Source organism: Podarcis cretensis (assembly GCF_951804945.1).
Source record: "Podarcis cretensis genome assembly, chromosome: Z".
In the NCBI taxonomy this organism is placed as follows: Eukaryota; Metazoa; Chordata; class Lepidosauria; order Squamata; family Lacertidae; genus Podarcis; species Podarcis cretensis.
Genome location: NC_137184.1, coordinates 32,829,645 through 32,855,640, shown reverse-complemented (window position 1 = coordinate 32,855,640; position 25,996 = coordinate 32,829,645). Strand labels below are relative to the sequence as shown.

The 25,996-nt window shown below is 43.6% G+C and overlaps 2 protein-coding genes across 4 annotated transcripts; both read right to left on the bottom strand.

Annotated features, from left to right (window-relative positions):
- Window positions 1–1,125: 1,125 nt before the first annotated feature.
- On the bottom strand, window positions 1,126–14,017 carry SLC25A14 (solute carrier family 25 member 14). Of its 2 annotated transcripts, none has more exons than XM_079962473.1 (9): window positions 13,772–14,017; window positions 11,323–11,470; window positions 11,017–11,111; window positions 8,932–9,017; window positions 7,184–7,279; window positions 4,933–5,057; window positions 3,933–4,068; window positions 3,067–3,147; window positions 1,126–1,571 (listed from the first exon to the last, which is right to left on the bottom strand). In XM_079962473.1, the coding sequence occupies exons 1-9, from the start codon at window positions 13,833–13,835 to the stop codon at window positions 1,530–1,532; spliced, it is 873 nt and encodes a 290-aa protein (XP_079818599.1). In that variant the 5' UTR covers window positions 13,836–14,017; the 3' UTR covers window positions 1,126–1,529. The 2 variants fall into 2 exon arrangements, with proteins under 2 accessions (XP_079818599.1, XP_079818600.1); XM_079962474.1 differs by lacking the exon at window positions 13,772–14,017 and adding an exon at window positions 12,380–12,865.
- A 6,879-nt stretch (window positions 14,018–20,896) lies between these two features.
- Window positions 20,897–25,770, bottom strand: RBMX2 (RNA binding motif protein X-linked 2). 2 transcript variants are annotated; one of them, XM_079962470.1, is made up of 6 exons: window positions 25,714–25,770; window positions 25,061–25,176; window positions 24,895–24,946; window positions 22,554–22,683; window positions 22,026–22,214; window positions 20,897–21,461 (listed from the first exon to the last, which is right to left on the bottom strand). In XM_079962470.1, the coding sequence occupies exons 1-6, from the start codon at window positions 25,716–25,718 to the stop codon at window positions 21,117–21,119; spliced, it is 837 nt and encodes a 278-aa protein (XP_079818596.1). In that variant the 5' UTR covers window positions 25,719–25,770; the 3' UTR covers window positions 20,897–21,116. The 2 variants fall into 2 exon arrangements, with proteins under 2 accessions (XP_079818596.1, XP_079818595.1); XM_079962469.1 differs by having other exon boundaries at window positions 20,897–21,475; window positions 22,037–22,214; window positions 25,714–25,768.
- Between the last annotated feature and the right edge of the window lie 226 nt (window positions 25,771–25,996).

Below are 25,996 nucleotides of genomic sequence, written 5' to 3'. Positions count from 1 at the left end.
CAAAGGTGCCATCTGTGACACACAGTTCACAGGTGTCATCCTGAATACTGCCCAGAAAAAACTGGTGCACAGAAGTCAGGATGTAACTCCATCTGACTAATGAAGGGGAAGGAACCTGAAGCTGGTTGACTTTCCAGTGCTAATACTACAAAACAGCTAATATGGATCAAGACAGAGCACGACTACCTGCTACCTTCGTGCAGCCACTTTACTGGGGGATATTATACAGACAGTACATCAATATAGCACACTCTCCAGAGACAAGAGAACTGGATAATGCACATGGGGGGGGGTTTAACTCCATGTCCCCAATTTCTAACTTTATTCATGGCCCAGGCTAACAAGCTATAAAATCAAAATGTATAGAAGAAACCTGCATTACAAGGCTATTTTTATTCCCTCCCTTCCCTGCAATGTACCTGTTTTTCTAAAATCTAATTGAATTTCCCCATCTCAGATGGGGCTCAGGTGTCCACATCCATGAAAAGCAATTTATTTGCCTGGTACTATCATTTGTTTGCCATCTGTATGCAATAGACTCCTTAATCATTTTTTTCATCTTCAATAGCTCTACGCATAGGAACTGCCTTGATGAATCATTCCTGGGAGGTCAATTTGCCCCCTTAGAGGGTTAACAAAGTACAGATCAAGAGGTTTGCCTCTTTTAACAAACTCAAGGACGCTAGTGAAAGAAAACATATTTAATAGCAATATACATCCATGCATCAGGACATTCTGATCATCTTTACTCTGTTCTCCTCAGTTCTTTAGGCTCCCTCCATCAATAGGCAAGCATGAATCATCATCCAAGTCAAAGTGACTTTCCAATTTCCTGAGGGCAGCAGCATTAAATTTGAACATTAAGCAATTTATAGAATCAAAAACTGATCCTTTCTTCACAGTAGTTAGAATGTTCACTAACATTCTTCGTCATCACAGCAGTGCAGCATTAGGAGTTGGTGAATTCAGACATTCTGTGACAATGCTACCTTGGGGGCAGGTGAACAGGGCAGTTGGATGTACAACTTTTTAGTTTTTTGTCTACTGAGAGAGCAGCTGTTCTCGTTCACAGGCTGCCTCCTCCAGCACCAAACTTACAATACTGAAAAACACAAAACACATACATAGCTCCAATAAATAGTTTATTAAGGTAACATGACAATGGAAGGGAATGCAGCAGCTCCTTTGAATTTCCCCCTTGCACAAGTTAAGGGGAAAGGCACAGCTTACTGCAAAATCCACATTGCAATAAGCTGCACTCTGAAAGACCTCAAACTCACACAGCTCTTCACAGAAGATACAGACTCAGCCCTATGCTCTCTCTCCCCCTTGCTCTCCAACTTTCCCTTTATGGGAAAGCACTGAATATCACTGGCCCCAACATCCCCCTTCTCATCCAAGCTATGCTCCCGAGGCCTGAGCATTCAGGAGTGGGGATGGTAGGCCTCAGTCCGCATAGGCAAAAAGACATGAAGATGCAGGAACAGGTGAGCAAGAAGGGCAGCTGAATCACCAATCCGATCTGGCCCCTAGAAAGGGAGCCTCTTCAGCTGCTCGTAGGTGATAAAAAACTGTCAACAAGTTAAAGAAATGCCCTCAAGGAATTGGCTTTTCATTCCATACCCTGTTCCCTGTCCCAAGTCTCATCACAGCTAAGCATCCACTTTATAGGTTTCTATTTCAAACCATGAAACAGAAGGGCAATCCAGTCATAAGTGCTTTCGACCTGGAGCTGCTGGGACAAGAAGACTCTCAACCAACACCTGCTTTGGATAACCATCTGCAACTATTCACTCGTGAAATATCAGAGAAGCCACTTTCTCACCCAAGTAATGAGACAGCTCCACAGTCAGAACTGCAGAAGCCTAGAGACTGTTACTATTTGGTCAAAAAGCAGGAGAAAGAAAAATAATCACCCAGCTAACAAATATTCCTAGGACTTCCCTCATTGTTTCTGCAACTTGAGAACTACAAAGCCTGTTTTCCACCTGTGTTGGTCATGCTAGACAGCTAGAGTACTGCTTCATCATCCCCCCCCCCCATTTCAGGCTAGTGAGAAATCTGGGCTATACATATAGTCCAAATACACAGTTAACATATGAAGCTCCCTTATACCAAGAAATACCACTATTCCGAAAGCAGAGATCTTTCCCGTATCTGACTACTAGAGGTCCTTTTTTAAATGGGAGCTGCCCGGATTGAACTGGAATCCTCTGCATGCAAAGTATGAGCTCTGCCACTACTAAGCTGTGCTATGTGGTACCTATGGCCCCTTTGACCACTGTTCTGCAGCCTTTACCTTGCCCACTCAGTGTAATTGTATCACCACTGTTTAGTACACCCTAGATAAATAAAATAAAAACTGAAAAGGGCCCCAACTCCCCACCCCTGAGAAAATATCAATTTGGCTAAAAATGCACAGCACACAAAGACTACACAGAGGACCAGTTTGTTTGTTTTAAAATGAAAAACAAGGTCCTTTCAGCTCCAAGAGTCTCACAGTTCCCATAATGTACAGTGGCCTGGTTCGCATACCACTTTAAACTAAAGTACAGTTTAAAAGCAAGCACACAGTGATGAAATCACAGGAGCTTGTCTCTTCCCTTGTTCCTGCTGGAAAATAAGCTGTAGTGTGGCTTAGGATTACATCTTAACGTAGGTTAGTGGTTTAATTCTCTCCACAAGTATACTACAAACTGTAACCAAAGTCTGTTATTGGCTTACCACTTATGGTTTGTTTAGAGAGCAGTAAACCCACAAGCCCAGGTTCAGAACCAAAACTAAACCAGACCATGGCTTGGTCCCTAGCAGCAACAAACAAGGAGCAAAGTGAAGCCCTTGCAATTTTAGCAGCCTGCATCAGCACACTGGGCATTCACCTTTAAACAACAGTTTAATTTAGTTGCAGTTGAAAGTGAAATGAGAATACATCATTGCTGGATTGTTGTAAGATCTGTCTAGCTATGATCTAATATCCAATATCCAAAAAGAATACTATGGGATAATTGCTTTGAGAACTCTCTCCGACTTTCCTTTCCCACCAAGGTCACACACATTAAAGGATACAATGATGTTCCAGGGGCCAAGCCGCAACCAATTTGGCCAGAATCCTTTGTAAAGCGCGAAGAAGCCCTCACTTTTCCATGTCTGGGAAGGAGACAGAAAATTTTCAGGACCCACTGTGATCAACCTACCAGTTCTCTCAAAGGCCTGCAGCTATATGGCAGAACAGAAAGCAATTAACTTTCTGTTACAGGGTGATATTCAGTCTCTAGAAAACCTCTAGTTCAGAGGAGGGGAACCTGTAGCTCTCCAAGTGTTGTTGAAGTCCAGCTCTCATCATTCCCAGGCAGAATGTCCAATGGGTCAGGGATAATGGGACTTTGTAGCCCAGCAACATCTGGAGGGCCACAGGTACCCGCTATCTCCTCCAGCTGCTCATTACATGCCTTTGCTCTTTCTAGTGTCTTAACTGCAGGCAAAGTCCCAATGGCTAGCTTTGGAGGCAGGCACAAGAATTACCAGGAATACACAGACATGTGTTTGTGTGCAAGTTTCCTTCATTTAGAAGGCACAAGAAGTTCCCAGTAGATTTGTCATTTATCCTTGTCTTGGAAAAAGGGCAATCCCTATATACACACCAAATCACTGATCAGTTTGTATTTATTTATTTAATTTTTAAAAAGTAGTAAAGAAGAAAGGGGCTAATTGAAAGAGGCTGCTTTATACTGTATGCTTCTACAAACTGTGAACGAATGGCATAACACTAGGATCTTAATTAGCTTTTGGAGAAACCTCACGTGCCATATACACATCACTGAATTATTTTAATGTTGTATGAGCAACTTCAAAGGACTTTTAGGATTTTAACCCATCTTCCATTTTGTCCCTGACATTTCAAGACCCAAAAGTGACTTCGTTACAAACCTTACCTTTACCAGACCATCCAGTGTACCCCTGTAGAGGTCAACGGTCCCCACAATGGCCCTTTGATTCATCATACGTGTCCGCACCACATCCACTGGATTTGAAGCAACGGCACCAGCCAGCCCACATGTAAAACTGGAACTAAATAGAGAAGAATACACCAGGTTACTTTTTGCACTCCAGGGGAAACAATTCGGGGTTGCGGATTCCTCCCATTCTTAATATACTGGTTCTAGAAACAAGACTGACATAATGGAGGTGATGTGCACAGGAACCATTTTTTCTGGTTACCACCAGCCCCTCTCCCCTAAATCTTCCGGTATACACAGACAACTCAAAAGTAGGGCCAGGATCTGTCCTGACTGCTCCTGACCAGAATCTGGAAAGAAGTTAAAGATGAGGCCCTTTCTGTTCCAGATCTCTGTATGCGCCTGAGGACTCAACAGGGCTTGCCTCTCATTTCCAGCATCAAGTGAGCGGAGGGGCGTTTTCTCTTTTTATTTCCCCTTCCTCTTCTGAAAAGTGGCAAGTCTCAGTGCTGAGAATAAGAAAGGGGAAAGAGGAGGTGCCTGCCAAAATTGAGTGTTAGGTGCCTACAGATGATTTAGTAACTGTTCTTAAGTTATTTGTGCTTATGTTAGATTGGTACTTCCATGACACAAACATTAAAAAAAACACCTACTTCCTCAGGCAGTGGAAATGAGAAACTTCAGCACAGAAGTGTAAAGTCCATGGGCCACATTCACCTTTGACAAATCTTCCAGGAGCTGCATGCCATCAACAGGTTTGACCAAAAATAGACGTACCCACACAATACTGCTCCCCGCTCATCCTCTCACACCAGAGCTCACATCCTCAGCTGATTCATGCAGACCAGCCTCGGAGAAGGAGTTATCATCACCTCTGCTCATCAGAAAATTGATCTGATGGTGGGTAGAGGTGATCTGCCCACCACAGCACTATGTTTACATTCATTTTATACATGCAAAACTGGTCAATAATTACATGAAGTGGGCAAGGATTGTGTCCCCCACAAGTCCTGAAAGGATCAAGTGCTTCTTGGTGATGTCATAGACTGGCAATTCGACTCCCACCACTATGGCAGCTCTCTGAGCAGTCGGGACAACACCCTGCCAAATAAAAAGACTGAAAGTTAATAGTGCTGCCACCAGAAACCCTCACTCTAGTAACTCCCATGCATCTCCACTCCCAAATACCTTGACGTTTGCAGCCTGCATAATCTTTTGGAAAAGGAAGGCTCATTGGCTATTAAGGCCTGCCAAAGTATCCTGGGCATAATAACATTTGCTATCCTTAGAAAAGATAGCTTCCTGTACTATCCTTAACTCTGCAATAGAAAACAAAATTTGACTAGAATACAGCACACTGATTTCTTTATATTACTTAATGTTCTTTCCTTTTAGTCCTCCTCCTTCCAAGAAGCTGCATCTTGGTATTTGCTTGCTTAGGTCAGAGCTGGGGAACTGAATTAGGGAAGAATGCAGTATTGGATCTCACTTTGTGGCTATATTATATTAAACTGGTTTAACTCTACAAACCCAAGGGGTTTGCAACCATGATCCCAGTTGCTGCCTCCCCCCCACTCAGAAAAGACAAGCAAGCCTATTGAATCCACCTCATGAACTGGACAAATTAAGATTCTGCAGAGAATTTTCCCCCAAGCAGGTTCAATAGCTAAAGAAGGGGAAGGCAAAAGTAAGGAATAGGTCAAGTTCATTATCCTTTCATTGCAGCACTTTGCTAGACATGCATACAGTTTATAATAATTTTATAATAATCTGGGTGGTTTTGTCGTTGCATTGCTTTGTTGTATGTATTTTTAATTTATTCTTAACCTTGATGTGGACCACCTTGAGAACTTGGATGTACAGTGGTGCCTCGCAAGACGAAATTAATCTGTTCCGCGAGTCTCTTCGTCCTGCGGTTTTTTCATCTTGCGAAGCACGGCTATTAGCGGCTTAGTGGCTTAGTGGCTATTAACGGCTTAGTGGCTTTAAGAAAAAGGAAACAAACTCGCAAGAACTCGCAAGACGTTTCGTCTTGCGAAGCAAGCCCATAGGGAAATTCATCTTGCGGAACGACTCAAAAAACGGAAAACTCTTTCGTCTTGCGTGTTTTTCGTCTTGCGAGGTACCACTTGTATGGGGATATAAATACTATTTGTTATGGAGCAGAAAGCATTTATCCAGCACAAAAACATGTTATCACATTCCATGTTCTCTCACGCTAAGGTGGCATCCAGAACAAAGATAGCCTTCAGACAGGGGTCAGCAAACTTTTTTCGCAGGGGGCTGGTCGACCATCCCTCAGACTTTGTGGGGGGCTGGACTATATTTGGGGGGGATCCCCCCTCACCAACTTTCCCCTCCCTTCTCCACAGCACTGGACGAGCCCTGGTGGCTGCTTATCTGTGCCTTGAGAGCGGCAGGGGCTGGCGGCAGAGGGACAATGAGCGGCGTGGAAGGGCTGGCTCGGGGGGGGGGCCTGCTTAAAATGGCGCTCAGCCAACTGTGGCTCAACAAAGCCCAGCCCCCTTCCTTCTCTAGGCAGGGCAAGGAGAAGCCAGGAGGAAGGAGGAAAGAGGTGCCGCTGCCACAGTGTGTGTGGGTGGGGGGGAGAGAATGGCACAGCCCAAACGATCAGAATCCCCACGGCGATTCCCAGACCATCTGCAGGCCGGATTCGGCCCCCGGGCCTTAGTTTCCCAACCCATGCCTTAAGACAACCACAGGAAGAACCCTGGTCACTTCTCAAACTATGGCAGAAAAGTTGGGGAGCAACTTACCCCCTGACTCCTCTTTAACTGTAGCAAAATCAGGCTTCCCTCAATAATCTCTCTAAATAGTGGACAATAGGGACATCAATGGGGACATTCACCTCTGAACACACACCCCAGTAATTTGAGTACTGTACTCAAGGAATACATGCTGGTACTAAGGCAAACTAGGAATATTAGCCAATTCAATCTGCAGCATACTCACTATACCAAAACAATGTGGATTTTACATGTTAGGAAACCAAAATGCAGAAATCCATATTATCCTTGATAAGTCTCACTACAAAATAAGGCTTGATAAGACTTGATAAGTCTTACTACAAAAAAGTTTGTTCTCTGAAGAATTTTTTTAAAAGCAAATGATAGATGGATGGGGTGCTAGCACTATAAGGAGAAGTAGTCGGTGGGGAAGGAGGGAAAGAAAGAAAAGAAAAGAAAAGGTACAAAAGAAGCACTTACTCTCCATAGCCCCCGTGTGCCTTCCTGCTGGTAGATGTCTATGAAGCTTCCAATCATTCCTCCTTGGAACAGACTGCCCTGAGCCTGCATTCGGATCTAAAAGAGATGGATGAGCAAGAGACTTCCTAGTTAGAGAAATGAATCAACATTCCTGATAAAGTAATGAATGAGCTGCTATCCAAAGTAAACTGAAGAAGAAGAAGAAGAAGAGTTTGGATTTGATATCCCGCCTTTCACTCCCTTTAAGGAGTCTCAAAGCGGCTAACATTCTCCTTTCCCTTCCTCCCCCACAACAAACACTCTGTGAGGTGAGTGGGGCTGAGAGACTTCAAAGAAGTGTGACTAGCCCAAGGTCACCCAGCAGCTGCATGTGGAGGAGCAGAGACGCGAACCCGGTTCCCCAGGATTACGAGACTACCGCTCTTAACCACTACACCACACTGGCTCTCACACTGGCTCTCACTACACCACACTGCTTGTAAACCCAAGAATCTAAGCATGAAGCAGCTGTCTAGCATGGTATCAAAACCATTTGTTGTATATGGCTGGTCTTGAACTAGTGAGCCAGGGCCTATGGGTGGGTCATGCTGTAAACTAATATGGTATTATCACCACAAACTTTTTGTGTATGTGTGCTTAAGGTTGGAAAAGAGGTTTGAGAGAGAAAATGTGACCAGATGCAAAGAAGGCAATCCTCCTCTACTGTTAAACCATTCTGTGGGTTTTCTCATCCCTCAAATATCAGCAGCATCTGCTTAAATTACCTCTTCTGCACAAGTACCACTGCTGTCCTCCTTTGCTTCTGGTCACCCAAGAGAGAAAGAAGCAGGAAGACAGCCAAATATAGCTTGCAGGGGGTTAAAATGAGTCTTACAATAAGCCTGCAACTTATGCACATTTAATTTGTCCACATTCAGCTTTATGTGCAAAGTAATATTTTAAGAATTAAAAAGGGGTGAAAAGGGGGGTGTTCTGGGGAAATTAACTTTGGCAATCCTGGCCATCCACTGAACCAAATGACTTTTGACTATAAGTGATTTTGGCTTTAGGGGTGATCCCTGGAATGTAGCCACCGTGTAAATTGTGGGCTTACTGTATTTAAAGTATATACAGTGGACGCTTGGGTTGTGAACGTGAGCTGTGCGGGAAGCACGTTTGCAACCCGCAGCACTGCGTTAGTTGCGATTCGGCACTTCTGTGCATGTGAATGTGCGATTTAGCGCTTCTGCACATGCGCCAAAACCTGGAAGTAACCTGTTCTGGCACTTCTGGGTTTGGTGTGGTGTACAACCCAAAATCGCACAACCCAAAGCGTCCTTAACCCGAGGTATGGCTGTAAACTGCTTGATCAGAAATACTCCAAGCGGTATACAAATAAAAATGATAAAACATATTGAAAAATCCCCAAACAAATTAAAACCAAATATGAATGGATCCATCGTCATTTTAAACAAATACAAAAGTTCATTAATATTTTTAGAACATGATAACAGGCTGTAGTTAAAGGCTCATCAGAAGAGGTTGAGGACTACTAGTCTTCACGTGTCTAACTTAAAAGTGTTACACTAATGTGAAACTGTATTCGGTCTCTTCCCTTTGTTGCTGCGTGTATGGTCAAAAAGTATGGCAAACATGGAGTAGCAGCTATAGATTGTAAAAGCAAAATAGCAGCATCTCCACAGGCTAAGGACCAAAGGAGATAACATATGGAAGCAGCAAGTATATACACAAAGGCAGGTCCCTCTTACCTTCAGTACATCTGTTGGATTTGCCAGCGCAGAGGAGATCACCCCTGACACAACTCCACATATAACATTTAGTAGTAATGTTTCATCTGCAAACAGGAAGGAGTTTGGAGAGGAAGTTATAACCCCAGAATGGACCCCAAAGGAGGGAGAGCAAGAGAGTATTTTAGGAAGAAAAACAAAGACAACAAAGATGTAATGCTACATAAAGACCAAGTGTTCCAGCTTTTTTTATTTTGGGCCTATGGCACCAAGAACAGCCTTGTGACACTTCTGGTTTTTAATGAAAGTACTTCTGCAGCTTGACCTATGAGAGCACAGGAGCACACTACCAGTTAACTTGCTCTTTGGGACAGTTATCTGTCTAAAGAAATGTCATCCAATCCCATAGGGGCAATGTTCAAAGAATTTTGATGGTGGGGGTGGGGAGGATTCTACCAACACCTAGAAAAGCCATCCCCAAGACCAAAAAAAAACCCCAGCCAAGGAGATTAGATCATTAGTTCAGAAAGTAAAAGCCAAGAGTTAGAGCAGAGTTAATGCTGGGAAGGGCAGTGGTACTGACCGCAGCGCTCTCCAAAGGAGACCGGGTCAACAGCTGCGTGGGGCCTGAAGGGAAACAAATATTTAGGATATAGTACCCAGAAGCAGAGAGACCCTGACACACCACATGTGGCAGGCATAGACAGAGGCAACTGTGTTGGGCAGCCAAGAGACAAGGAGGCATGTTGCTGGATTCTAGTAAGTTATGTTACATTCTACAGTTGCAAGTACTAGAGGAACTCAAGCTATGCTATGGTTTCTCCATCAGGAGCCCAGGAGTGGCAGGGCTACCAGCTTAATCAGTGTCCACAACAACAACAGTACCAAGCTCCAGGCTTCCAAAAGGAAAGCAAGAGGACAGTGCTGCCCAGGAACTTGATTCTGAATTGCAGGAAGTACTAGAGAGGCTGCCAGGAAATGGACCAAGATGAAGCTAAGTAACAGCCAGTTGTTTGAATGAAAATCACAGCATGACTGGCTACAATACCTCACCTACCTCCAGTAAAAAGCATCTCTTCCCCCAACACTCAAGTATCACTCCAGTTTTGCCAGACTCCAGGAATAGCAGGTGCTATTTGTAGTGCATCTATGTGTGTGCATAAATGCATGCACAGAAGTCCTTTCAGACTGATGTCAGTTGTGCATTGGCTGTGGTAGTAGTGCATGTCAACCATGCATGCCCGTATCCAGAGGGTGGGATTAGTCCATGTATGCATGAGCCCTTTCACATGCTTATATTGTTGTGAGACCTGAAAGACCTGCTCCCTGCCTTGCAAGCTTTTTCCACCTGGTCTGGGACTCCCAGGTCCTAACTGACTCCAGCTACAAAAGCTGAAGCTGCTGAACAGATCTCAGGCTGGGGTGTTGCTTGGGGTGGGGGTTTTGGGGGGGTATCTTTATTTTACATCTTGTGATTTATGTGGAAAGTGTTCAGTTTGGTTTTATTTTTTTTGTTTATTACTACTTTCGTAATGTTGCAGTTTTGTATTTTTTCATATTGTAAGCCAGCTTGAGCATGGCCTGAACAGTGGAAAGACGGCATACAAATGAAATTATGTATGTATGTAATAAAACCATCCCTGCATGCTTAGCTTAGTATGCCTACACCAAAGGGCCCAATCTCATACAGTAGCCACTGATAAACAAACATTAAGTGAGAACTTTTTAAAAAAACGTGAATTATGACCGACAAGAGAAATTGCACCCAAAGATGCTGTAGAAAATGTCAAAGACAGCAAATGAAGTGGAGAGAAATGTGGCTCACTCTCTCTTGAAAGAAGAGAAGTAAAAAAATAAAGCTACTCCTGAGGAGTAAACTTTGTAACTTGAAATATGTTGAGTCTTTCTAGAACACCTTTGGGTGCAGTTCCATCATCTATTTGCAGTGGATTGATGCAGCCCTTTTGTCCACCTTAGGGATTTGAGGCCAGAGACATAAAAGAGGAAACCCAAACCAGATAAATTATTTATAGTATGGCATCATCAATATACATGGCCCTATAGATTAAGAAAAAAAGGCACACACTGTTTTCTTGGCAAACTAACCTTCTAATCGATCCACAAAAAGTCGCTTCAAAGTCTGGTATATACCAATCTTTATTGTGCCATAAGATGCTTGTCTTAACAAGGCTGGAGCGATCCTGTGGTGGGGGAAGAAGACAGTTAAGTTCCACTCAGCAAAGCAGGAGCATCACTCCTCCTTGGGGGGTTTTGGCTGAGTTCCCCTAGCATTCCAATTACAGTATACAGTTTTGCCTCTTGCTATCTACAGGTTCTGAAACCTCAATTTAAAGGATGGGGAAGATGCCTCAAGCATTGTGTGGTTACTGTACATAAAGGACAGCGCTTTACCCAGAGTAGAGTGCAAGAATGCCTTCTTCCCTGGAGATACGAAACAAGGCATGGAACATGCCCCGATACTTGATCTCTCGGAAACGGGCATCAATGCTTTGGCCTTGGACTTGAAGCCGTGTTTTGGTGAGATCCACAGGAAATGTCCCTATAAGAAAAAGAGAGAGAGACTTCAGTTCAGACACCAAAGTGAGGGCTGAGAAGGATGCTGATTGGTCAACCCTGCCCCAAATCCATGCCAACACTAGCCGCTCTGTAATAATTTACATATTTGACTAGGATGCAATCAAGTTCATTGACTTATTTCTTCCTACAAAGCGCAAGTATCGCCTGTACTGAACTAAGCCATCCAAACAGATACGTATTTCTCCCATCTGCTTCCCACACTTCACCAAAACCAACTAAGGGTCTTGTGGCACCCTTAAAGACCAACCAAATTATTAAGGCATTAGAAGCAACATAGGAAGCTGCCTTATACATAGTCAAAACATTCATTCATCTAGCTCAGCATCGTCTACAGTGATTGGTACAATTCTCCAGGGTTCAATAACTGCCAACTGAGCTACAGCACGCTGTTGAGTCATATCTGAACAGCTCAAGAAGGCAGAAACCAATACAGTGGTACCTCGGGTTATATACACTTCAGGTTACAGACGCTTCATGTTACAGACTCTGCTAACCCAGAAATAGTACCTCGGGTTAAGAACTTTGCTTCGGATGAGAACAGAACTTGTGCTCTGGCAGCGCGGCGGCAGCGGGAAGCCCTATTAGCTAAAGTGGTCTTCAGGTTAAGAACATTTTCAGGTTAAGAATGGACCTCCGGAACGAATTAAGTTCTTAACCCGAGGTACCACTGTACATTTTGCCATAAGGAATTAATCTGTTTTGTTATTCACTGTAAATAAATTAATGAATTTAGTGTTTAATTGCATCCTACCAGAGCTGAAGTGCTGTTTGATACCTTAAAAACTCTGTCTATATGCACACATGTGATTTATGGATGTCAGTAAGATACAGTGTACACTTGATTTGTAAGGGAGAAGACAGGAAGGCCCACCTCATCAGCTCTGCTGTGACTGTCTTTTGGCTCCTCCTCTCTGATAACTCTCTTTCAGTGGCTGTTTCATTTGTTTATGGAACAGTTATGCAACTATGAAGAACTAATACCTGAATTTGCTTTTTCTCTATTCCTTCCCTATCATTTCCCCTTTGAAACATGTCTGCTAGCCTTTAAGTGTACATACGGGATCTGTGTTTTGCTTTTAAATCTTTGCATAGCACCTAGAAAACGCTAGGCAATTTATAAATTATCATACAGAAATACAAAGCAATGTGTACATGCATGATGTATGCATACACACATAGATGTGATAACATTTCATGCAGCTAAAGTGGTCTCCAATTGACAAAAGCATGTGTCACAAATAAATCTACTTACTCCTTAAGGTGCCACAAGGACATTTAATTGCTTTTACAATTAAAATATTTAAGAAGTCAGGAACAACCCATGGACCCAAGTCATCCACTGATATATTTCTGTGTGTTTTTGCCACTCTTTCTCTGAAGGAGTGCAGATTGGCATAAAATATCCTGCTTTTCCATTTTCACCCTCACAACACACAGGTAGAGTGAACGTATAGCGAACAAAGTCACCCCAAGAGCTTTTGTGCTGAGGAGTCAAACCAACTTCTCGCCTGAACTAGTATGAAAAATGAGGCCCTGCAACATAGGGGCTTCTCTCTATATCCCACCTTCCTTCTGAGGGTCACAAGACCCATGTATGTGGTTCTGTCACCCCCACTACAGCCCTGCAAGGTAGGCTAGGCCAAGTGACAGTGCTAGGACCAAGGTCATCCACTTAGCTTCACCGGCACCTTGATTCCTTGAGTTATAATTCAGAACTTTTAACCCCTACATCATACTGTCCGTCCCCACCCCCCACGTTCCCCATCTTCCCCTTTCTCTTTCCATTTCCAATAAGCCACCCTTGCAATGACCACCCGTTGTTAACATTCGGATCCTCGTTTTCTCCCTCCATCAACAGATATACTTTTGCCTCACAACAACTCTGCGAGGTAGGCTGGTCTGACAGCGCGCCAGTGGCCCAAGGTCACCCTGCGAGCTTCGCCGGCAGGCGGAGATGCGAAGCAGGTGATCTCCCCTGTCCTAAAACCCCTTCACCCCGCCGAGGCTTCCCCACCCCCTCATCTCTGGCAGAGTGGTATGGTCCGAACTGAAAACGGGATGCGCCATTAGCAGTGAGGGGATGGCGATAAGGAAAAGCCCTCAAGGGCCGGACAAAGCCAGGCAGCGGTCCGAAGGCACTAGGCCCTAGAAAGGGCGTGGCCTGTTGCCCGGTAACGGGGAAGGGGCGGGGTTAAGCAAGAGCGTGCGCCCAGGCCGGGGCCCCCCACCCACCTCCCGGGTCCCTCTTTCTCCTCTCACCCACCGAACTCGGCGACGAGCGAGGCCAGGCCGCCGTAGACGAACGGCTTCCAGCTCAGGACCGACATTGCGGCTGAGGACGGGAGCCGGCAGGGACGCCCCCACCCCCGCTCCTTTTCCCCAGAGCAGCCTGGCTCTTTCTTTCGCACGGCGGCGCTCCTGCTGAGGAGAGAGAGAGAGAGAAAGAGCGGCGACGGCAACCGGCAAAGGCCAAAAAGCGGGAGGGAGGGGGAGGAGTAAGGCTTTCGCTACCCGCGTGATATAAAATGCGCAAGACCGTCCCATAGCTTATGACTGGACAAGTGAAGCGGGCGTTTTCCAAGGGGCGGGGTAAAATCCGACCAATGGCAAAGCAGCAACCGGGGGGCCCCGCCCCGCCCATGCAGCGCGCGCTACGTCACGCACGCCCTCCCGCCCCGCCCCCTTCCCTTGGCCAGGATTCCTGAGGGATGAGCGGGAGAGACAAAGGAGAGGTTGAGGCTGCCACGGCGGGTTGAGTGCATGGCACGTGGGAAAAGGTTACACCCGTGTGTGGCGTAGCGATTAGGACTAGGTTCTTGCGATTTCATTCTTGCCTGTTGGCCAGCATGAGAGGATGATGGTCATATTAAATACTGTATAGGAGGACATCATCACTACAGATATTTGGGAAGGAACAAACCACCTATCTACACAACAGAAGAAAGGTCTTTCTAGGCCTTGCAGTGTTTTTATCAAAGCGACTCCTTTCATTTTCACATTTAAAATCTTAAGATTTTTGTAGAGCATGAACAAAACAGAGCAAGACCTGCATGGCAGACATCTGTGGAGATCACTGTGATCTGGAAACACTTAATGTCAATCTTGAATGCCTTTCCTTGACTAAATCTGTTTTAAGAACAACCTTTCTCAGAAACTGGTACTGTATCAGGTTTAGCACCCTTGGTCTTCGTTTCCAGACAATCAACTTATCTGACAATAAACACATCAATTTGGTCTCAATAAAGGCATTGTTAATGGAACACAGTATCACACTGGCATCTATTGATGCCAATTACCCTTCCTGGGGTTGGGGGCAACCCTGTGGCCAAAATGAAAAGGGGGAAAAAAGCTCAAATGAGTTAATAACTGATGGTGATTTTAATCGGAACATAAATGAATCATTGTATTTTTTAAAAAAATCTGTTTTATGTGTTTTTTGCAAAAAGACTGTATGTCCATTTTGAACAAATAAGTTGCCATTCTGAGCATTTTATTGGCTCTCCTAACCCCTTCACATTTAAAGTAATTAATACCTGTACTTATTTTGGCAAATAATCAATAGTGTCCTTCACCAGTCTAAGCTTTGCACAGTTTTGCTATAATTCTGCAGTTCAGTTACTTCTATAATAAATCTACATATGTCACAAGTTTGAAAAAGCAGTTGAATTAACTTAAACCTTTAAAAGATACAGTATGGTTTATTCAAAATAAAAAAAATCCTTCCAGTAGCACCTTAAAGACCAACTAAGTTAGTTCTTGGTATGAGCTTTCGTGTGCATGCACACGTATCTGAAGAAGTGTGCATGCACACGAAAGCTCATACCAAGAACTAACTTAGTTGGTCTTTAAGGTGCTACTGGAAGGAATTTTTTTATTTTGTTTTGACTATGGCAGACCAACACGGCTACCTATCTGTAACTGGAAGTATGGTTTATGTCCTCTTTCAACAGTAGAGGGCACTCCAGTACCACTAAATGTATAAGGTAAACTATAAGAGTAACAATCAAGAGAATCAGAGAATTGAAGACTTGGAAGCAACCCTGAGGATCATCTAGCCCAACCCCCTGAACTGCATGAATAAGCAGCTGTCTTATACAGGAATTCAACCTGCAACCTTTGTGTTATGTGCACCATGCTCTAACCAACTGATTTATCAATGCTCCAGCATATTTTAAACAAATAAATGATGGGGCATATTATAAAATTGTATGGACCAGCTGATAGCAACTATTTTTTTTTCCAAAATTATTATTATTATTATTATTATTATTATTATTATTATTATTATTTCAAATGTTATCCAGTTTGTATCACGTCCAAATGACAAAGGAAACTTATCAAATTCATATTGCAAACAGGCAGACCACACATTAAAAAAATATTTGCTGTACCTTTGCCCAACTGTTGGAGGATGAGGACTCCCAAATCTAAACAGCTATGACAACGCATGCTAATTCAGCAACATGACAGAGCTAATGTCTGGCAATAAGCAAGCTTAGCGGGGCACCTTAAAGAACTTGGAAATATATGGTGTCCTTATAAAAGCAATGTTCTGTTTTTGTTTGTTTTTAAATACATCTCTGCTCTTTACATTGGCTCACAAATCCATTCACACTTACAACTTTCTGGGTTTGGACAAAATGTGCAAAAGGTCCCAGGTCCAGTTTATTCAAGGGACATTATTATGTGTTTTCATTGTTTCAAGAAAAAAATGTGAGATTTGGAAAGCTCTTAAGAAAGTTGGAAGGAATATCCAACCTAGGACAACAACCCAGTTAAGATGTTTCAGGATTTACCTTTTGACACTTTAAAAAAACTTCTCCACAGAAAACAAAAGCATCCGGACTGGAACGGGTTATGCATTGGAAATGCATTCTTAAAGAAGGCACCTGGGGACAGGCATATGTTGTTTGAAAACAAAGGTTGATTTCAATATACTCCCACATTTATTTCTTTAAAATGTTTGAAATATATTTGCTTTTTATGCTTGTGGTATACAGTACTCTGTACCCACAGAGGTGCTGCATTACTCTCTGCTGTTCAAATAGAGTACTGTATGCTTCAAGCTATATTTCCCTAATGATTTAATAGTTTTAAGAAGGTTCCAGAGCTGGAACTTAGGTAAACTTGCTGGAGTTCCAATTAATTAACAGAACAAGAACAGTAAACATAGAAGGTGTGAATTGGTAGAGAAAATTAATAATTATTTACAAAAAACGACTACAGGTATAAATGTAAATACAGTGGTACCTCGGGTTACATACTCTTCAGGTTACAGACTCCGCTAATCCAGAAATAGTGCTTCAGGTTAAGAACTTTGCTTCAGGATGAGAACAGAAAGCGTGATCCAGCGGTGCGGCAGCAGGGGGAGGCCCCATTAGCTAAAGTGGTGCTTCAGGTTAAGAACAGTTTCAGGTTAAGAACGGACCTCCGGAACGGATTAAGTACTTAACCCGAGGTACCACTGTACATACTTTAAACAGACATTGTTGGCAAAATATCTTTGCAAAAAGGACCCATTACTACTATTCTCAATTGTGTTCACGTAGGAATCTCCAAGTAGGGACGCAGGTGGCGCTGTGGGTTAAAGCCTCAGCGCCTAGGGCTTGCCGATCGAAAGGTCGGCGGTTCAAATCCCTGCGGCGAGGTGCGCTCCCGCTGCTCGGTCCAAGCGCCTGCCAACCTAGCAGTTCGAAAGCACCTCCGGGTGCAAGTAGATAAATAGGGACCGCTTACCAGCGGGAAGGTAAACGGCGTTTCCGTGTGCGGCTCTGGCTCTGGCTCTGGCTCTGGCCGGAGCAGCGATGTCACGCTGGCCACGTGACCCGGAAGTGTCTCCGGACAGCGCTGGCCCCTGGCCTCTTAAGTGAGATGGGCGCACAACCCCAGAGTCTGTCAAGACTGGCCCGTATGGGCAGGGGTACCTTTACCTTTACCTAGCAATCTCCAAACCAAAGTCCTCAAAGTTAGAATCTTACCATTCAATTTCTTTTCTTAATTTGGATTATAATTTTTTTACAATCCTGGCCCTAAATTTACCCTACCATTAGGGGAAATTTCTGCTATGTCGTCTGCCACTATTAGAATAAATAATATAGATTTACCTAAATGTCTTCTTGGCCACAAAACAAAACAAGTCTGTCGGCTATCACCTCTGTTATTTGCATTAATCTTAGAACACTTAGCAAAAAGTCTACACTCAATTTTAGCTGGAAAGGGGGTAACCATTAACAGAAAGGAATACATCCTGGGATTTTATGCAGATGGTATTATTTTATGTACATCATGTACATCAGATCCCATTAGTGTTGATAGGGTGTTAAGTGAGGAATTTGAGGCTTTTCCCACTGTTTCTGGACTTAAAGTAAAATTTCAAAAAAACAGGAGTGTTTTTCCATACACCACAGGCTCCAAAAAAATATTTTCTAAAACATTACAGATACCAATAGCCAGGAAAACTTTCAGATGAGCGGAGAGGAGGGAGAAAAGCAGAGCCTGCTTGCTTTAAAGGAGCAAAGTAGGAGAGGAGCCTTCTCCCCTTATACCCCTCTTGTTCATTATTAGCAGCATCCTTCTCCACCCACCCCACGCATGCTTCTTCTCCCCTTAAACCCCTCTTCTGCATTATTAGCAGCATCCTTCTCCACACACCCCACGCGTGCTCCTTGTCCCTTGAGTGCTTTTCCTTCCTTCCCCACTTAAAACATGGTTACAAAGCACGGATCCACATGGATCCTCACGATTTTTGCACTGGGTCACCCCAAATTCACCATCAGATCACATAGCATGTCCATGGCTACATCTTGCACCAAAAAAATCACACACACACTGTTGCCTGGGGCCGCAGTGGTGCAAAAACGTGGTTACAAAGCATGGATCCACATGGATCCTCAGGATTTTTGCATTGGGCTACTCCAAACTCACTGTCAGATCACATGTCTGTGGCCACAGCATGAACCACAAAAATCATACATCCACTGTTTCGTTTAGAATATTTTTTTTCTTGTTTTCCTCCTCTAAAAACTACGTGCGTGTTATGGTCGGGTGCGTGTTATAGAGCAAAAAATACGGAACATTGGGGGGGGGGACAACTCCTAGCAGTGCTTGATTTGTAACATAGAACACAGCTACTTTATAATATGATCATGGGAAATCCAGAAAGTATTAAACAATGCAGCTACATAAGAACATGAATCATTCTCAAAATATAATTATAAACAAACGTCTTACATATGCACCTTAAGTATCTATACAAATTCAAAGAGAAGTGTGAGCTTGCTTTCATCAGGTAATCTCATTTATATTAAGGTCTAATTTGAGACAAATAGTATGCATTAAGGACAGGAGTCCAGCAATTGAGGAGGCAAGTGGGGAGGGCTGTATCCTGGGGGGAGGAGAGCAATTTCCTCCCTCTGGCGCTGCTCTGGCTCTTGCTGGTGTGCTTGAAATGTGCCCTAAATCTGGGTCTCAGAACACCCACCAGCTGAAGAAAAGTGGACTACATCAAGGTACGCAGTCACCGAAGACGACAAAAGCACAGCCACATGTCGTTATGTGAAATGTGACTTTTTGCATTACATGGTGTTTACAAGTGTTTCAAAGGAAACCAATTAATAAATACTTTTTCAAGAGCATATTAACACTCAGAACCCTGGAACGAGAAAAACACTTCCCTTCAGGTCTTTTAACAGCAGCATGGATGGCGCTTTCACCTGCCCCTTTGGATTTGGATGGCTTTTGCTTTCGAGCAAGGAAGTCAGCTTGTAAACGCAACCTTAGCTTCTAATTTCCAGCTGATGACTTAATTGTGGTCTGCATGTGAAAAGTGCCCATTTTTCAAGTAACCACGGGGTGCATGCGTGTGTGGAAGGAGGTGGCTAACTTGACATGGGAGGGGGGAGTTTAAGTGGGGTGGGGGGAGGAAAAACACTCAAACTGGAGAGACAAGGAGTGTGCATGGGGGGGGTGTGGAAGGAGGTGGCTAACTTAACATGAGAAGGGGGAGTTTAAGGGGGGGGGGGAGAAAGGGAGGCAAAAGTTCTCTGAAAAGCCAGTCAGAGTGTGCTGGGCTTCTCTCTCTCTCTCTCTCTCTCTCTGTCTGTGTGTGTGTGTTGTTGTAAACAACATTTTGCCCTTTTCCCCTTATGGGGTATCCAAGAGCCCATATAGAGTCCTTACATAGGTTCCCTATTGGTAGGAGAGAATAACAGAGGCCAACCAGAGAATATTGAGAAACAAAGCAGCTAGTAAGCTTGATCTTTATTGATCTGTTGCAACAGGGTGCTCCCCTCAAATGCAGGAAAGGAGGAGGACCCAGAAAAATGCTGTGCAAGGCTTTATAAAGACTTTTGAAATTGCCACCTTGTAGATCAAGACCACCCCCAGAAACATCATACATACATCACAGAAGGGGTGTAACCTAAGACCACCCCTCGGATCCATCACACCTACATCACAGAAAAGGCGTATAAAACATAAATTTGAATATTGTTTTCTCCTGTTGTTGTTGATCTCCTGTCTGGCAGGTTACTTGATTGGATTGCCTGGGGAGCCTGGCCAGTCTTTTGTAGTGATACTTAGTTCCTGGGCCAGGTCACAGGCTCACACCCTATTCAAACACAGACATACCCTTAAGACAGGATTTGTGAAGGAAAAGAGAATGGGGAGGGTTTTCCACTTTGACCTTGCAGAGAAAACATTTGATCAGTTTAGGAATCAAAATGGTTCCAGGTTGGTCTTCCTATGCTGATCTATGTACGTGCTTGGTTGGTACACTTATGAACATTACCATATATCTAAGACCATAAAATTCCTATCACAGTGTGAACCTAAAGGAATCCTTTCTGCACCCAGCTTCTCTCTCTCTCTCTCTCTCTCATGGCATGCCTCTCCGTCTGCATATGCCTCCTCCTGCCTCCTTGCTTCTCCTTCTCCTTCTGCCTTTGTTGTGCAGGTGTGTCTTTTGAGAGGAGCATGCTGTGCTCTCTCAGGCTGCCTCGGAGAGGAGCTGGGCTGCGATCGACAGAAATCAGTCAGGTGATCTACGAGTCGATCCTGATCAACCTGTTGGGCAATCCTGCACTAAGTTATATAGAGTACAATTTGGACACTAATCCTTTATGCTTAATAAATTTTCAGATTGTGTTAAGGGTCTCAGAGCTTGTGTTTTTACATGTTCTTTTACAATAAAACTATGAATATGATTAAAATAAATCCAGTTTGTGTTTTAGATTTGACGAATTTTATTTGGTTACCAAATATAGGTTGATTATTGGTATAGAAATCTTGCAATGTGAATTCCCAGTGTTCAAATTGTTTAACTCTCCCTTGCTGATAAAAATCTGGGTGATGTGATATTGGGATTAGTGGAGAAATAATAGGTACAAGATTGTGATATATACAAATGACATGTGAAGACATGGTCTATTTATTTGCAAAATTCATTATTTCCATTTCCAAAACAATAAAAAGTCACTTAAAAACAAACAGAGGCCAACAGCACACAACATTCACTCCACCAAGGATTCAGGGCTCCCTGCATGTCACAGGGTCAGGTGAGTCTGTGGTGGCTTGAAGACTCCTCCTTGCAGGGCTTTTCTTCTCTCCCATCACTCCCGGGATCTTCTGCTTTCTAATGCTCGGGGCCTTTCTTTGGAAGTATCTACCTTCTTGTGCTTCTCACTGTGGATTGTTCTCTGTTCTTGCCTGTCCCTGTCTGTGGCTCTGTCTCGAGACCTCACTCTCACATGCTCATACTTAGACTCCTGTTCATGTTGTGCCCTGCTTGCATGTTTGTGCCCAGATGTGCTACTCCAGGTCTGCTGACTTGCATTGGCATGCCATTCATACCCTGGGTCTTCCTTCTCCACTTTGATCCTGGTTTTAGAAGGAGGCGAGTCTGCAAGCTGTTCCTCTTTCGCACATTTTCGGTGCTCTCTCTTCTCTTTCTTCTTCTTCTTGCTTTTCTCTTTAGACGAACAGCAAGACACAGAGGTCAAAAAGGTTTGCCACATCCCTACTAAAGGTCCTCATTATTTCTGCTCTTTCATCTAACCATTCCCAAATATTTCATCTCTCCAGGAAACTCTTCTTCCTAGTGTGTCATAGGCCCTAACAATCCCAAGACAATCAGACACGAAACATTTTTAAACCCATCTTTCCCAAATTCAGTTCGCTCTTTTTATTCTTGGTATCAGTTCTGCCCTGCTGCTGACCTTGCATTATACATTGTAAGGATTAAGAGAAATACACATAAAGACTAGCCCTCTGTTTCACTTCCTTCACTCTCACCTGCTCAAACCACCCGTTAAACAAAGGCTAGACAATCCTAGCAGATATTTCACAACTAGTCAGGTAAAATGCATACTATAACTCAAGAAAGGCAGGGAAGATGACATAACTTTGGACTTTCCACCATGCTTTGTCACTTGCGCACTAGTCATTTCTAGGAATCAAAAGCTGGCTCATATTTCTAGACTTAGGAGTTTCAAACAGACTTACAATTTTCAGACACACACATAGATGTTACCTTTTTTGTGTTTCTTTACTACCACCTCATTATCTTTTGAAGACTCTGGTGAACTTGGAGGTGTTTTAGCACCACATCCTTTTTCTCGGAGAGCCTTTGTTACATCATCAATATCCTCAGAGTCTTTCGGTGGGCGATAGTTAGCCACATGGTCCACACGAATTGTCCTTCCTTTAATCTGTGAACAGAGAATCATTACAATTATGCAACAGACACATCTAAACTGGCAACCTTGTTATTCTCCTCTTCTTTTGATTTAGGCAGAAGTGGCACCACAAAACATAAGCCTGGAGCACAATAAGAACTAAACTCATAGAATGTTAAGATGCCTGACAGAATACTATGACTAGTCCTTTTGAGGGCTATTGAAAATGCTCAATTTCTGCAAACCTTTCCTAGAAGAGTATGGTGACTCAATGCATCTTCCAGAGTGAGGACTTATCACAGCCTGACTCTAGTAGCTAAGTACAACAGAGAGGAATTCTAGACACTTTATGTCTCCAATTGCCAAACCAACCTTTATTCCATTAAAATTATCAACCGCAAGAATGGTGCTTCGCTGATCTTCATAGCAAATGAAACAGAAACCTTTGGATTTCCCTGTCTTTTTATCACGTACTAGATTTATGTTCACAATTTCCCCATACCTGAAAAGAAAAACAGAGATCAACAGAACTTAGGCTTCACACTGAAAACATGGAAGGATACAAGTCAAGCCAAGAAATATTAAGAAAACACAAATGCTGAGGTAGGGTTTAATTTCTCAAGGCAGAGAGGTGAGAAGAGTATAACCCTGCTTCAAAAATTGTATCCATGAATGTAACTGCCACACTGGGTCACATCAAGATCCATCTAGTATGGCATTCTGTTTGCAATGCATAAATAGCCGGCCAGGCTATTTCCCCACTTACAATGGGGGAAAGCCTCTCCCTGAAGTGAGAGATAGCAGAGACAAGAAGCCAGAATTTCAGAAGGGAGGGGCAGAATTTCAGTGATGGATGAGATAAGCAAACAGGACAAAGGTGTCCCTTTTCAAGCTGGAGTGTGGGTGTGTGGGGAGGCAAAGCACAATGCTGCAGAGAGGGTCAGACATGATGTTTGCGGTCTCTTGGAATCTGAGGCTGCAGCAATGGGAGGAATAGGACCATCTTGTGATGCAAACACTCTGCAGTCCCTCCATCTAGACACAAGTTCTATATATGTGTAAATAAAACACATATCATAATGACACCACAGATTCTGCTGTGTCTCATTGTCTTCAACAGGCTCACAGACCCTGGAAAGCACACCTGGGAGTCTCACACCACTCATGGAAACTGGGGTGGGTTGTAACACTATTAATTAATGGACCTAACTCAGCCTTGTCCATTAATTTCATGTCCCATATCTAGAAAGCACGGGTCCAAGTGGTTTTCTGCTTGCCCTGTGCTTTTTATGGATGGGTCCGAGCGGCTTTCCCCTTGCCCTGCTCCTTTCCCAGGGTAAACACTCTCTTTTAATTCTAAATTGGAGCGAACATCAATCTGAAGAAAACCTGAATTGTGATCATCAAGCACTATAAAGAATGACTTTCCCCAGGGGAAAGCAGCAGAACAAAAGGAAGTGTGGATAAGTCATATTGAATTTGATGGGGCTTACTTCTGAGTAGACTGCACCATAAATGTTTTAAAAGACCTCTGGGAAATGATATATAATGAACTGAAAAAAAATGTTGAAAATAACTTTTCCTAAGAAACCAGAAGCTTTTCTTTTAGGTATTATAGGACCAGAGATCCCAATGGGCCAGACAAAACTATGTATGCGACCACGGCTGTGCACACTCTCTTAGCCCAGAAATGGAAAGATGGTACAACACCGACCAAAGAAGAGTGGCAGACAAAACTGATGAACTATGCTGAGATGTCAAAACTTACAGAAAAAATTAGAAACCAGGAAGAAGTCTTTAATAAAGAATGGGGAAAGTTTATAATTTATTTGAAAAGCTATTGTGAACAATTACATACATTGGTAGGATTGACAGAAAATCTGTAGTAAAAATTTGAACTATGGATTGACAAAGGATTTATAAAAATAGTTGCGATAGAGATACAGAGTGGGGGAAATCATTTCATTAAGATCCGGTGTTATGTAGTGAAGTTTCACCCTGGGCCAGCAGGGGGATACTGTATATAGTTTTCACTCAGGTCTGTAGATAGTTTTCACTCAGGTCCACGTCAGTTATTTTAGGCGGGAAACGCTGGGCTGTTGTTGCTACCATGTTGACAGCCGGCTGCCTATAAAAGCAGGCCGGCTGAGCTGTTTGCAGTCAGTTCTATTCCAGCTTACAAAATAAAGAGCTACTTGGAGAAATCGCTGTGTCGTCTGCTATGTCAACCCACAACTTAACATCCACAATGTGGGGGAGGGAAGTCAAAAGGGATGCCTTCAAAGGAGTTCTCAAAGAAATGGAATGTTGAATGGACAATAATGATGGCAGTTAATCTCTCTTCACACCAGACCTGAGAAGAGTGCCTGAAAGGCTGCTCACGGACATTTATGTGTTTGGGAAATAACAGAGGAACTGACTGTAAGGCAACAAGAGCGGTTAGCTATGTAAATGAATTAAAATGAATAGAAGGGTGAGAAGATGATTAAATAAGAAGAATGAAGAAGGCAACAACTGGAGGAACTGGACATATGTTTGCACAGGAGCAGGAAACCTAATTATTTTTTTAAAATGTTTAAACAATTTGGATTGATTTGTTAAAATTTGGATAACTAATAAAAAATTAAATACAAAAAAGGATTATATGTTTATGTATTTAATTCATTTATGTTTTTTATGTAAAATACAAACTAGATCTCAATTTTTCACTTACTGTGAAAACACACAAATAATGTCGCCTTCTGTTAGCTCATAGGGAAGACCACCTAGAAGCAAAAAAAGGGGAGGAGGAAATAAGTACAGTTCCCAGCAAAAGTCGCACAAACTGCTATACTTTCAGGGATTGTGCCTCGGAGGCTGCTTCTGCGCTTGACACCCACCCACAAACACCCAGGCACTGTCGCTGTACTCAGCATGCCAGGAGACCTTATCTTGTACACCAAGCTGTGCCTCGCGCTCATTCAGCTCGTTGATAAGCTTCACTTTGGTTAGTGGACTAGAGAAAGAGAGAGAAACAAAAGCCGTGTGAGTTCAGGACAGACTTCACCTGCATTCTCACCACCCTGCAGGGTGTCCCAGCAATTCGCGCCAGCGTACATGGTCCTTCCGCAACTTAAAAAACAGAGAGGTAATTAGCCAAATATCACCCGGCGAGGCTCATGGCAGAATAAAGAGACTTGCATGTCGCCGATCTCGTCCTAGCCCCACACTATACTGAGGCATATTTAAGGCATAGCTGTCAACTTTTTCCTTTTCTTGCGAGGAATCCTATTCGTAATAAGGGAATTTCCCTTTAAAAAAGGGAACGTTGGCAGCTATTATTTAAGGACCCGAGAGGAATGCGTGGCGATCTTGCGCAAATTCAGACGTGCTATTCTTCCGTGTCAGGGCGTCACACGTTTCAGGCTGGATCTCGGCTCTCGGAAAGACGATCTATAAGGCCGAGCGCTGATTCAAGAGAAGCCCCCTCGCTCCCCCAAACCTCCACACGCCATACCAAACCAAAACCTCCCTACCCCGCCCGCTCACTTACTTCATGGGGGTTCTTCTCGTCTCTTGCGCGCAACCAGAAAAAAAAACACCTTGCACAAGCCCGGCCGGCCGCGCACGCGTAGTCCCGCCTCCTGCTGTCCCTGATAGGTCGTGCCTCCTGACAAGATGACCAATCCCAATGCTCCGTCTCTCTCGGCCATGCTGTCCCAACCCGCCTTCTAGGGGCTCTATAACGCAATGAAACCATAGAGACAGAAACAGTGTAGAACGCATTCTTAACATCGCCGTTCAGAAATTTGAAAACCCGCCCATTGGCGTTGGTG